The sequence below is a fragment of the Sarcophilus harrisii genome, chromosome 6, assembly GCF_902635505.1.
Source record: "Sarcophilus harrisii chromosome 6, mSarHar1.11, whole genome shotgun sequence".
Lineage (NCBI taxonomy): Eukaryota > Metazoa > Chordata > Mammalia > Dasyuromorphia > Dasyuridae > Sarcophilus > Sarcophilus harrisii.
In genome coordinates this window covers 250,956,036-250,968,758 of record NC_045431.1, presented here as the reverse complement: position 1 = coordinate 250,968,758, position 12,723 = coordinate 250,956,036, and the positions used below count along the sequence as shown (strand labels likewise).

The following is a 12,723-nucleotide window of genomic DNA, read 5'->3' as shown; positions in this document are numbered from 1 at the left end:
CAAATAATATCGAAGGTTAGCATTTAGAAGTGACCTTGGAGAATAGAATATGAAATACTAGCTGCCGAAAGGAAGATTCAGAAAAAAAAAATGTGAAAGCTAAGATAGACATATGGGATCATATAATCAACAACTGCTGTCCCTCCCCAACTTTTATTTTCCTAATCCAGAAACAAAGGCCTTAGAGAAACAAAATTATTTACTGGTTCTGAATTCAATATTTCCATAGCCAGAAGAAATTGACAAAATGGAAAGAAGCAATGTTACATTTGTGGTGGAATTCATTCTCCTGGGATTTTCTGACCTTCCCAACCTTCGAAGTCTCTTATTTGGAATTTTCTTAGTCATCTATATGAGTATACTTCTAGGAAATGGCCTGCTCATTATTATAACTAAGATGAATCCTGCTCTTCAAACCCCCATGTACTTTTTCCTTGGAAACTTTTCCTTCTTGGAAATCTGTTACACATCAGTCACTCTCCCTAGAATACTAAGAGATATTTGGACTCAGAAGGGAAATATTCCATTCCTGTCCTGTGCTTTGCAAATTTGCTCCCTTTATATTCTAGGAATTGCAGAGTGCTTACTCCTGGCTGTGATGGCTTATGACAGATATGTAGCCATCTGTAAGCCTCTTTACTATCCTCTCATCATGAATCATAAGACATGTGTCCAGTTAGTGCTCGCCTCCTGGATCACAGCAACACCAGCCCAGATAGGACTCACATACCAGATTTTCTCTCTGAACTTTTGTGGTTCTAACAAACTCAATCATATTTTTTGTGATACTCCACCATTACTGGAGGTTGCTTGTGGGGACACATCTCAGAAAGAACTTTTGATCTTTCTTAATACTGTCTTTTTTGTCATGGTTCCTTTTTTTTTTACACTCATATCCTATGTCAAAATTATCACCACCATCCTGAAGCTACCATCAACTTCAGGGAAATCCAAAGCCTTTTCTACTTGTTCTTCTCACCTTATAGTTGTATGTTTATTCTTTGGGTCTGGTAGTATTGTGTATTTGCGTCCCAAATCCAGTCATTCAGCCAAATCTGACAAAGTCTTCTCCCTTTTCTATACTACTGTGATTCCACTGTTAAACCCCTTGATATATAGCCTGAGGAATAAGGATGTAATTGCTGCACTGAGAAAACTTCTTCCAAAATGATGTGATTCATTAATCAAATGCAAAGCAAAAATATATACTTTTGTCTCCATTTGTCACAATGGTCATAATAAATAGATTTATGTTCTTTCATCAAGCATCTACAACATGCTGAAAGCAAAGCCGAGATTATTATATTTAAAGACACCTACTACCTTCCAACAATGTCTAGTGTATTTTAACAGAACTTCATTGGGCTGATAAAACTGTCTTTTATCTCATACATTAACCACTATCAACAGGTACATCAAGTGAAAACTTATTATATTTAGTCCTATTGTCCTTAAACCATTCCAACTTACTCCTTTTCATCCCAATTTTCTTCTTTAAATATTGTTCATTTTAAGTAAGTATATATGTATGCATTTTTAATTCATTTTATATTTTTAAATGCTTAATGAGTGCCAAGAAGTATGGTAAGTTCTGGGAATGCAAATAAGAAGAAATACATTCCCTTCCCTCAAGTGGTTTAAAATCTAATCAGGGAAATAAACATAAACCAAGGGCTACCTAGTACTGGGAGAATAATGCTCCATGGAGTGAAAACAAAGCAGAACTACTCTTAAGGAAAGTACAGGGAAAGAGAGTAAGAAACAGAAACACAGAGATAGAGGCAGAGAGACAGAAAGACAGAGACAGAGAAACAGGGAGACACAGAGAGAGAGACAAAGAGGAGAGATCGAGAGACAGTCAAACAGAGACAGAAAAACAATTAGAGAAACACCCAGTGACCTAGAGAGACAGATAAAAAAAAGAGACATAGACATAGACACAAAGAGACACACAGAGAGATAGACAAACCGAGGCAAAGACAGAGAAAGAAAGAAAGTGGGACAGAAAGGGAGACAGAGAGACAGACTAAAACAGAGACAGAGAAAGAGAGACAGAGGGAAGGACACAGAGAGACTGAGACAGGGAAAGAGAGAGAAAATGAAACAGAGACAGAGACAAGAGGGAGATACACAGACAGAATGGCATTTGGAGATGGAGACAGAAAGTGAAACAGAGAGGCAGTGGTAGAGAGACAGAGTAAGATAGAGACAGAGAAAAAGACATGTAGAAAGAGAGACAGAGAAAGAAAGGCAGGCCAACAATTATAGAGAGAGAGAGGAAGATAGAGATATAGTATCAGAATTGTCAGAGTGAGAGAGAGAGAGAGAGAAAGAGAGAGAGAAAGAGATGGGGAGGAAGAAATGGGGAGAGACACAGAGGGAGACAGACACCAAAAGACACAGAGAGGACAGAGTCAGAGAGACAGAGAGAAACACACACAAAATTAGACAGAGATAAAGAGACATTCAGAGAAAAAGACAGAAACAGACTAAGGGAGGCAGAGTGACAGAGACAGAAAGAAAGACAAAGACAGAGAGAGGGTGTCTGAGCCAGAGACACAGGGAGAAAGAGAAAGACAGAGAAACAAAGACAGAAAGAAAGACAGAGAGAGGGGAGAGAGAGAAAGACAGAAAGAAATAGAGAATGGGAGACAGAAACAAAGATAGAAAGATAGGGAGAGATAGGGGAGAGGGAGATAGAGAGGAAGAGCAAGACAGAGAGAGTCAAAGTAACAGAGAAATAGAGACAATGAGACAGAGAGAGATACAGATATAGAGGGATATACAGATATACAGATTTAGAGATATAGAGAAAGAGAGACAGGGAGACAGAGAAAGAAAAGTGGATAATGAAACAGAGAGAGAGAGAGAGAGAGAGAGAGAGAACAGAATTAGAAATAGACTCATGCAAAGAGAAACAGACACAAGAAATAGACACATGCAAAAAGAAACAGAGACAGAGAACGAGACAGTGAAACAGAAACAGAGAGGCAGTGACAAAGACAGAGAAGGAAGCAGACATAAAGATAGATAGGGAGGGAAGACGAGAGACAGGGAGACAGAGACAAACAATACTTATGAGTAATATTCAAATGATACCCATTGCCTGCCCTCCCATCTTTCCCTCCAATGTAATAATTTTTTCATGTCTCTTCATATGAAATAATTTACCCAATTCTACCTCTTCCTTCTTTCCACATTCAGAGTATTCCTTTTTCTCATCTCTTATTTATATTTTATGTCATTTCCTCTAATTCAGCTTTTACCCATACCCTCTGTCTATGCATATTTCTTCTAGACATACTAGTAGTGGTATCATTTTTTTTTAAAGATTACAAATCTCATCTTCCCATTTAGTAATGTAAACAGTTACACTAAATTCTTTATATTTTCTTTTTTACCCCCTTTTTAGACTCCTCTTGCATATTTATATCAGAGATAAAATGTTTGTTTAATTTTAGTCTTCTCCTTAAGAAAGCTTGAAATCATTCTATTTTATTGGAAGATCCTTTTTTTGCACATGAAGTCCTATAATTATTTTACCAGAAGGTTGTAGTCTTAGCGTTTTTTGCCTTATGGATTATCATGTTCCATGATCTCCAATCACTTAATACTGTACCTGCAAAGTCCTTTATACCTTGGTTATCACTCGCCAGTATTTGTATTATATGTCTGGCCCCTTAAAGTAGTTTTCCTTTAATTTCATAGTTGTTAATTTTGACTAAAATGTTTCTTAGACTTTTATTTGGGGTTCTCTTTCCTGAAGTGATCCACGAATTCTTTCAATGCTCTTTTGCTCTCTGGTTCCAACACATTAGGAGAGTGTTTATTTCTTTTTTTTTTTTATTTTTTGGATAATTTTTTGAAAGTTGCTCTTCAGATTCTCTCTGATTATGTCTTCTATGTAATCCAAAGATTCCAAGATTGTGTCTCCTGGATTTGTGGTGCAGGTCATTTTTTTCTATTAATATTATACAATTTTTTTTCATTTACCCTCTTTTCCTTTTTTTTTTTTTTTAATTTAATAGCCTTTTATTTACAGGTTATATGCATGGGTAACTTTACAGCATTAACAATTGCCAAGTCTCTTATTATACATTTTCTTACACTTCTTTAGTATTTTAAATTTGGAATTTGATTGTTTGTGATTGCCCCCAAAAAGACATTTGTTTTTACCCATCCAATTAGAACTTTTATGGACTTTTTTTCTCTTCAGTTTTATACAACCTTTTCCATTTGGCCAATTGTACTCTTTAAAGAATTGTTTTATTCATTGGATTTTTGCATATCCTTTTCTATTTGGCCAAATATATTTTTTAAGCACTCGTTGTCTTTTCCCAAGCTGTTGACTTTTTTAAATCCCAGGTTTGTTTGGGGTTTTGCCAATAGGTGTTTTTACATTGTTGTACTCTTTTGAGTTTCTGTCTGGACCTCCCCTGTCACCATAATAAAAAGTGTCCTTTTTCAAGTGTTCTCTTTTTATTGTTTTTTTTATTATCAAAACATATTTAAGGATAATTTTTTCAACAATGACCCTTGCAAAACTTTGTAACACCTTAATTTATTTTTTTACGTGATGCTGCACTGATGTTGCCCTGAAGACCAGGAACCTCTTATGTTAGTGAATGGGGTGGGGTAGTAGCTGGTGATCATGAAATCCATTGGGATCTGACAACTTACCCTGTGCTAACCAGGGGTCCTTGTAGTGAATCTGGCATGTGGTGAGGCTGGTGGAGTGTTTCTACCTTTCCTTGGGGCCATGCTTAGTCCTCTTCTAACATGTGCAGGTTGCTAGAGTCTGACCATCCCTCTAGCTATGCTGAGGCTGTGGTATATACGAAGTATCCTCATTTTGGCATTTGCCTGTTCCACTGCACTGGGGCTCGGGATATTCCAATTGCTTACTTAGTTGGGTTCTGTTAATAAATTCAACTATATTTTCATAAACGTTCTTATCATTTTCTTTTCTACGTGTTAGTTTTTTTTTTTTCTTTTCAGTGGACCATTTTTATTTGAGGAATGGTTTATAATATTGAATTTTTGTGTGATTGACCTAAAGGTTCATAAGCATTTTCTTAATATAACAATTATCTTCCAATTCTTTTTTTAGTGGTTCTCTCTCTCTCTCTCTCTCTCTCTCTGTGTGTGTGTGTGTGTGTGTGTGTGTTGGCATTATTTTAGTTTCACAATTCACCCTTCCTGAGTACTGCCCTGCTTTATCCACTTTACCATTTTAGCATTATACAATTATATCTGTATGTCAACATTTACATTCATGCTGAAGAATATTTTAATGGACCTAGCAAATGATAAAGATATATATATATATATATATATATATACATATGTATATAATACATATATACATACATGTATATGCACATTGATATGTGTGTATTCATCATGACAATATCCAGAAGTTCTTACGAACATCAGACTAGAGAGATACTGGAATATATTATACAAATAGAAGAATTGGATAGGGTAGAAACATAGCAACAGTTGTAGGGAAGGTGATCTGGCCTAGTGTTTTTCCATCTAATCACAATTATTTTAGTTTGTAATTCTGTGCTCATTCAACTCTTCTATTTAAGGGAGACTTCTATAAGCAAATCTGCATCAATCTGCTGCATTCAGATAGAATCAAACTAAATGAGACTACTAGCTTGCTAAAGTTATTCAATTAAAAAGTCAAAGAACAGGGATTCAAACCCACAGTTTATGATGGCTAATCAAGTGTTCCTTGTATAGTCTATGCCTCAATGTACCATGTGATTACTGATATACCTTCCCAAGTACTGAACAGTGAGTGCTAGATAAGAAAAGACCAAAAAAAAAAAAAAAAAACTTTCTTTTATAGGGTGATGTTAAGGAAAATAATGTCTGTTATAAGACATAAGGAGCTAGGTGTTTTTTTTTTAATAATTGAATAGAAGCATTGATTTCTATTAATTTTGTAATAGGAAATGTGGCTAAAGCATCCTCCTTTTTGTCTATTTTTCATGGTAATTTTATCATAATTCAAAGAAGTTAAGACATTTTCATTCAAACAATGGGGAAACAAATTAAGAGAGTAATACTGACATTTCAATTATTCTATGGTTAGGAATTAAGAAAGCCATATGTCCCCATGATTCAAATCTACAGATTTTCCAATATATAACACTGTCTTATTAAGTGATATTTAGAAGAGTGAACTTTGAGCCAAAGGAACACTCTCATTAAAATGTAGTAAGAATCATGGGCAACTGCCCCTGGAGAACATAGAAGGGCAAGTATCATTTCTACTTAAACAGTGTGATGATTTATTCTAAATGATCATTTTTAGAATGAATCTGGTTCCCCTTTAAGTTAGATAGAATATGATAGTAGATAACAATGTTTAATGGAGCAAAAGAGTAGCTTCCTCAACAAATCATGGGATCTCTGAATTCAAACCTCTTAGTCAACTTATTCAGATAGTTTGAGGCAGTCTCCTAATATGTCAAATGAAAATATTTGTAATACCTATATTTTAGAGCTGGGAGGAGGAAAAGATGTGATTATATATAAAGCTCCCTAAATATTAAAGCACCTTTTTTTTGCTATTCATTAATTTCTCATATTTTTCAATATATAAATTAAAGAAAATACCTGAATATTTTTTAATCTCATCTAATAAAGGTAAGTGTGAACTCTTTTGCTTGCTCACCTCCAAATTTTCTGATTATGAAGAATTTTTGTAGACCTGCTTATCTAGAAGTTTACTAAAAGTTTTAAAATACACAATAAATTTCAGGGGGAAATGCCAAGGATGGAATATTTCATCCTCCCTGCTAAAATGAGTTCTGATTTATCTATATATCAAGAAACCCCTCAAAAATCAAAAGCAAAATTCTACCATGTACTCTATGGCAATATAAATAAAATCAGAATGCTTTTTAAATTTTTGTTTCTTTTTTATTTAATAATGCCCCCTGTTTTTTTTTTACTACCCTAAAGTTATACCCTAGTATATTCCTGTATTTCTTGTAACAAAGAAAAGAGAAGGAATTATCAAAAATCATATTTAATAATGCATTTTATTTTAACTTATATTTTCATTAAAATGATATTTTATCTTTCCACATATAAATACAACATATAACATTCTTTGTTTTTAAATTTTCAATTCAAATATTAATAATATACAATGTTATATATGATCAATAAATAACATTTTAAATTGTCCACAATCATAATTCTCCTGACCTAAAATGCTAAGAGGGAGAAAATATGTTTCAGATTCTTTTCAATGAGCAAATTTGTTTATGAAAGTAATTTGAACTCACCTCCAAGTTAATTTTCCTTTTATTCACATTATTATGGTTAGTATTATATTGACTATATTTCTTTTCCCTAAAGTCATTTAAAATGTGCTTTTCCCTAATTCTTCAAATCTTCATATTCATTTCTCTTATTAAACATCATCCCATTAAAATAATATAACAAAACACGTCCAGTCATTGCTAGATTGAAATATATTCCATTTAATATTTTTTCCTTTCACAAAACAAAAATCATATTACTATTTTGTCTTTGTGTGATCTGTTTCTGAGTTCTTCTAAGCCATATTAATAAAATAGCTTAGTCAAAGATTGTTAACTGATTATATGCTTGCATAATTCCAAGGAGTTTCTCAGGATATATGTATGTATGTATGTATGTATATAGATAGATAGATAGATAGATAGATATAGATATAGATATATAGATATGTGACTTAACAACTCCAGTAACATTATTGTAGTTGTTTGTATATTCTCCAAGATCAAAAATTGATTATGTTTTTCTTTTATCATATTAGCTACTTTGTGATTTCTGAAATCCACAAATTTCTTTTCTCTTATTAGAAACATCTTATTGAAATGTTTAATGGTAATTTACAATTCTTGTTTTCTATGTACAATCTGGCTATGTTATTTGATTTCTTATTTATACAAGAATAATTGATCTTAGTATTAGCTATCGATGACAATTTCAAATGTGTTTTGAATATCAAAGTTTTTCAGGCATATATTGAACTTATTACTGTCATTGTAGCAACACTTTTTATCAGTGACTTTTTTTTTTATATTTCATATAACTAAAATGACCACTGTTGTTTGTGTTTTGTTTTATCCCTTATTTTGTTAGTCATGTTGATACTTATTGGGCCATGACTGTTAGAATGGAATGCAGGAGAACCTGGGATCCAATCTTTCTGATATTTGATAGTCCTAGGAACTTTCTCAAGTCACTTAAGCTCTGTGACCCTTTTACTTCCTCTGTACAAAGGAGATCATTTTCGCTCACACCTCAGAGTTATTTGTTCATTGAGTAAAATGGAGTATGTAAAATCCTTGACAAATCATGAAACAAAAAATAACAACGACTTTGTGGATTATACAATCATAAATCTGTAATGAACTTTCTTATTTTATTTACCTTTAAAACTGATTTAATCTAGTATGTTAATAACATATATTTAGATGCTACTTCAATATGATCATTTGTAATTATAAAATAAAATCTGAAAATTCAGGCAAGTAAAAATAGAGGACCATAAAATATCTCATGGAGATAGAAAATAATACTCTTTTGTTGGTGATTCTAAATTTAAATCATGTTGTTAGAGAAACAGTCAGTATTTCAGAGACCTCATTTTGGCAAGACTACAGAACACTAATTAGTACACTGTCAGACACTGAAACATATGTGTCTCTTCTTTACATAGAAATAAAAAGTAATGAACAAGATACGTATTTTCTTAAGTGGCAAATTTCTGATTTCTTTTACTTCGATTTATTTTGTTGTTAGGTGGGTGTTGGAAGGGGAAACAAAGAGTCAGAACAAGTGAAAATAAGTGACATCAATATAAAGAAAATATATATAACAGATGCAAAAAAGAATATTTTTGCTATTCTACAGAAGAGGAAAAAATGTGTGATAGTGAAAAAAAAATTGAAACTTGCTATATATTTTCAAGAAGGAATTGAGGTTTGTTCTTATATTTAAGGGAGATCACTATTAAAATGTCCCAAATATTGCCATGTCAAGGCAATGGCATGGCCATGCCAAGTATTGGCCTCTATTAAGTTTACCTGTTTTGTTGTTCGTATATTTGTTTTGTTTTGTTTTTGTCTTTCCAATGAGGTGATTTTTTTTTTCAAAGTCACATAGCTAGAATGGAGTAGCTTTTCCCAGTATAAGGATTAATGAGAATTTAGTATAAATAATAATTGTACATAGGTTTGTTTAACTTTGGTAAATTAATCTATATTTCTATATGACTAGGAAGGGAGAACTTGGCTCCAAGTAATTTCCAACAGATATTGAACAAATATTTTATTTAAGGAGCATTTTTCTTAAGAATAGTAAATGAATATTTGGGAAGTTATGTGGTACAATGGCAGGCCATTTTCCTGAGTTTAAATCTGACCTCAAACATTTATTCTCAATGTGACCTTATTGGTGTTATCAATTACTTAATTCTTCTTGTCTCCATTTCCTGATCTGCAAAATGAATTGGAGAAGGAAATGTCAAATTACTCCACTTTCTGCCAAAAAAAACCCAAAAGGGGTCACGAAGTCAGACATGACTGTATGACCAAGAAGCATCAATAAGCACTTGGCAAATTGGTGAACAGAAATTCATATCTGATTCTCACATTTACTCGTTAGCAAAAAGATGAGAAATCTGTATACTGAAAATAGAGGATGAAATTATTCTTGGGAATTCAACAAATAAACTAAATTAAACTGATGACTTTCACAGACTACATTAATGCCCAATTTCCTATATGTACTTTAATTCATAAAAAACCCTAAAATACTCATACAATACTTTTACCTGCTTAAGTGTGAAAAATTAAGAACAAATTGATTTCTCCATACCAAATAATCTTCCTCTTAAACCTATATGAAATTAAAAAATAAAAAATCCAAACCACTGAAAAGAAATCAGACAAATTTTGAATGAAATGAATTGTGTGTCATCAAATTGTCCTAAAGATGAGTTCTGTTAGCCTATAGACAACAAGTTAACATCTTAATACTTTAAAAAAACATTCTTTCACCCATATAATTATCCACAGATCATTTATGAATTAGGATTATAAATAGGGTGTGACTCAGTTAGGACAGAATTCCATGTAACATGATAATGACCAATAATTATGATGGCAATGATGTCTTGAATTAAAGTGTGTAAGCTTTTACAATTTAAAATATGTTGAATATATCATTTCAATTATTCACAACAAAATGCAGTAGAGGTGATAATGTGTTTTACCTTTTATAGATGAGAAAGCTATTGCATGAGAATTATAATAATTTAATCCAGTTTACTTGCTTTATGATTGAGTCAGTCAGCTCTCTAAATAAAATCAAATAATATCTGTATTCTAATATAAAACTGAATATTGCTTCATCTTTTCTAAGATTTATAATTAGAGGTTGAAAAGGGGCGATACTAAAAACTTAAATGATATTGACACTTTCTCAGGTCACATAGACATAGACATTGACCTGAAAGGGATATCAGAAGTTAACTACTCCAATCATTTCCAATATAGATGAGGAAGCCAAGGCACAGGAAAATTAAATCATTTGTTCAAGGCAGTACATAATAAAGCACCAGAAGAGAGGCTTGAATATGTGTTTTATGAGGACAGATTGAAAGTGTTTCATGCTCTTCTAGGCTTCTACCTTGAACAAACAACGATGGCTACAGAAATAGCATGTTTGGGCTTCAGAATATTTATTTATCAAATTTGAAGACTTTTTTTGTTCTAATTATTCTGCTTTAAGAAACCTCAGTCTTTCACACCTACCCTTCAAATCATAGTACAACTACAACATGATTTAATTTATTTATTTATTTCCTACATGGGGTATATTATCCCTACATGGGATTTATATTTAATGATAAATATCTTAGCTCAAGCTAAGGTATCTTAGCTCAAGCTTACCTCAAAATATAATGTGTGTATGCATCTCTCTGTGTGAATATGTATGTGTGTGTGAAGACTGGCACAAACATATGTGAATATGTTTATGTTATATATATACATACATATACAAGAATGCCCTTGTTAAAGGGCATATGTTAATATGTTTCTGTGTATAATTTAATGTTTAATAAAATGTTTAATAAAAATATCTTATAAATCTATTTAATAAGAATGACATTGGGAGCAAATAAACCAAAGTTCACATTAAATTTGAAATGAAAAAGACAATGAATTTAATGCTATTCATCTGTTATCATAGAGAATTAAATTTCTAAGTATGGTATTTCAAAATTTTAGTCAAGAAAAGAAATATTTAGTAGTAGAAGGAGTCCCTGAATTCATATCATAATGGTGATTCACACTTTCAAATATATGTTCTTTAATGAGCTGTTATTTTCAACTTATATGGCGATATAGAAGAAAAGACTCTTGTTGTCAAGAAACTTAGAATCATTTTTTAATTTAAATGTTTTTAATACCATTTTATTTTCCCACACTCATGCAAATACAATTCTCAACATCTACTTTCACAAAAAACTTGTTTCATATTTTTCTCCCTCTCCTTTCCCCTTTCCTATTCTAAAAGCAAGCAACCTGATTCATGTTAAATGTGTGTAATTCTATTAATTACTTATATGTCATGCTAAGCAAAGAAGAATCAAATCAAAAAGGAATAGAAAAAACAAGAGAGGAAAAAAACATGCACAAAAATTAGGATTAAAAAATGGTGAAAATATTATGATTTGATCCACATTCAGTCTCTGTAGTCTGTCTCTAGATGTGGATGTTACTTTCAATCACAAGTCTATTGAAATTGCTTTGAAACACTTCATTTTTGAAGAGCCATGCCCATCACAATTAATAATTACATAATCTTGTTACCGTGTAATGTTCTATCACTTTTTTATTGTTTTACTTTTTTCTCACTTAGTATCAGTTCTTATAAATTGATAGAATTTATATTAGCTATATATACAAAAATATTCTTAAAGGTAACGTGTGTATGTGTGTGTGTGTGTGTATACATGTTCTGTTACCTTTAAGAATATATATATATATAATATATATATATATATTATATATTATATATATATATATATTCTAGTTAGACATTTTGGGATATAATTTTTACAAATTAGTAATTCATGTTTGGGAGAAATATCTACTAATCAAGGTGACCAGACAATGACATACTGAGGAAAGGATGAAGCTTAAACAGATCTTGAGAGAATGGGGAGATTTTGATAATGAGATGATTATGAAAAAAAAAATTCCAGAGAGAAAGAAAATCATGAGTTAAGCTTTAAAGGGATAACATAACAAGTAGTATAAAATAGTAATATTTGAGGAAATTATTAATATATTAAATTTCTTCTATTTCATATCTTATATGAAAACTATCACTTCCTATGTCAGAATATAACTGAATTTTGAAATAAAAGTAATGTGGAATAGTGTTTCTGGTGGTATATATATATATGATTTAGGTTGGTTTCAAATATTTTACTGGATGATATTTTTAGAGCTATATTTTCATCCAAATAGCCAAGAAAGAAAGAATTTATTGCTTTCTCTGACATATAATACATTTTTAACCTAAATTCATTGGTTGCTTTTGGCCTTATGACAGAAAATATAAAATATTAATACTTACAAGTGTTGCTGATCAGCAGAACATTAATTACTACTTATTGAAGGAATGATTCAACAA

At 31.7% G+C, this 12,723-nt stretch overlaps 1 protein-coding gene across 1 annotated transcript; it reads left to right on the top strand.

Annotated features, from left to right (window-relative positions):
- The first annotated feature begins 241 nt into the window (after positions 1 to 241).
- LOC100931878 (olfactory receptor 10AG1-like) lies at positions 242 to 1,171 on the top strand. Its single transcript, XM_003774335.3, has one exon. The coding sequence runs from the start codon at positions 248 to 250 to the stop codon at positions 1,169 to 1,171; it is 924 nt and encodes a 307-aa protein (XP_003774383.2). The 5' UTR covers positions 242 to 247.
- Positions 1,172 to 12,723: the final 11,552 nt, after the last annotated feature.

Excerpts from the sequence above, each read along its gene's own strand:
- LOC100931878 (XM_003774335.3), top strand. The coding sequence starts at position 248 with ATGGAAAGAAGCAATGTTACATTTGTGGTGGAATTCATTCTCCTGGGA.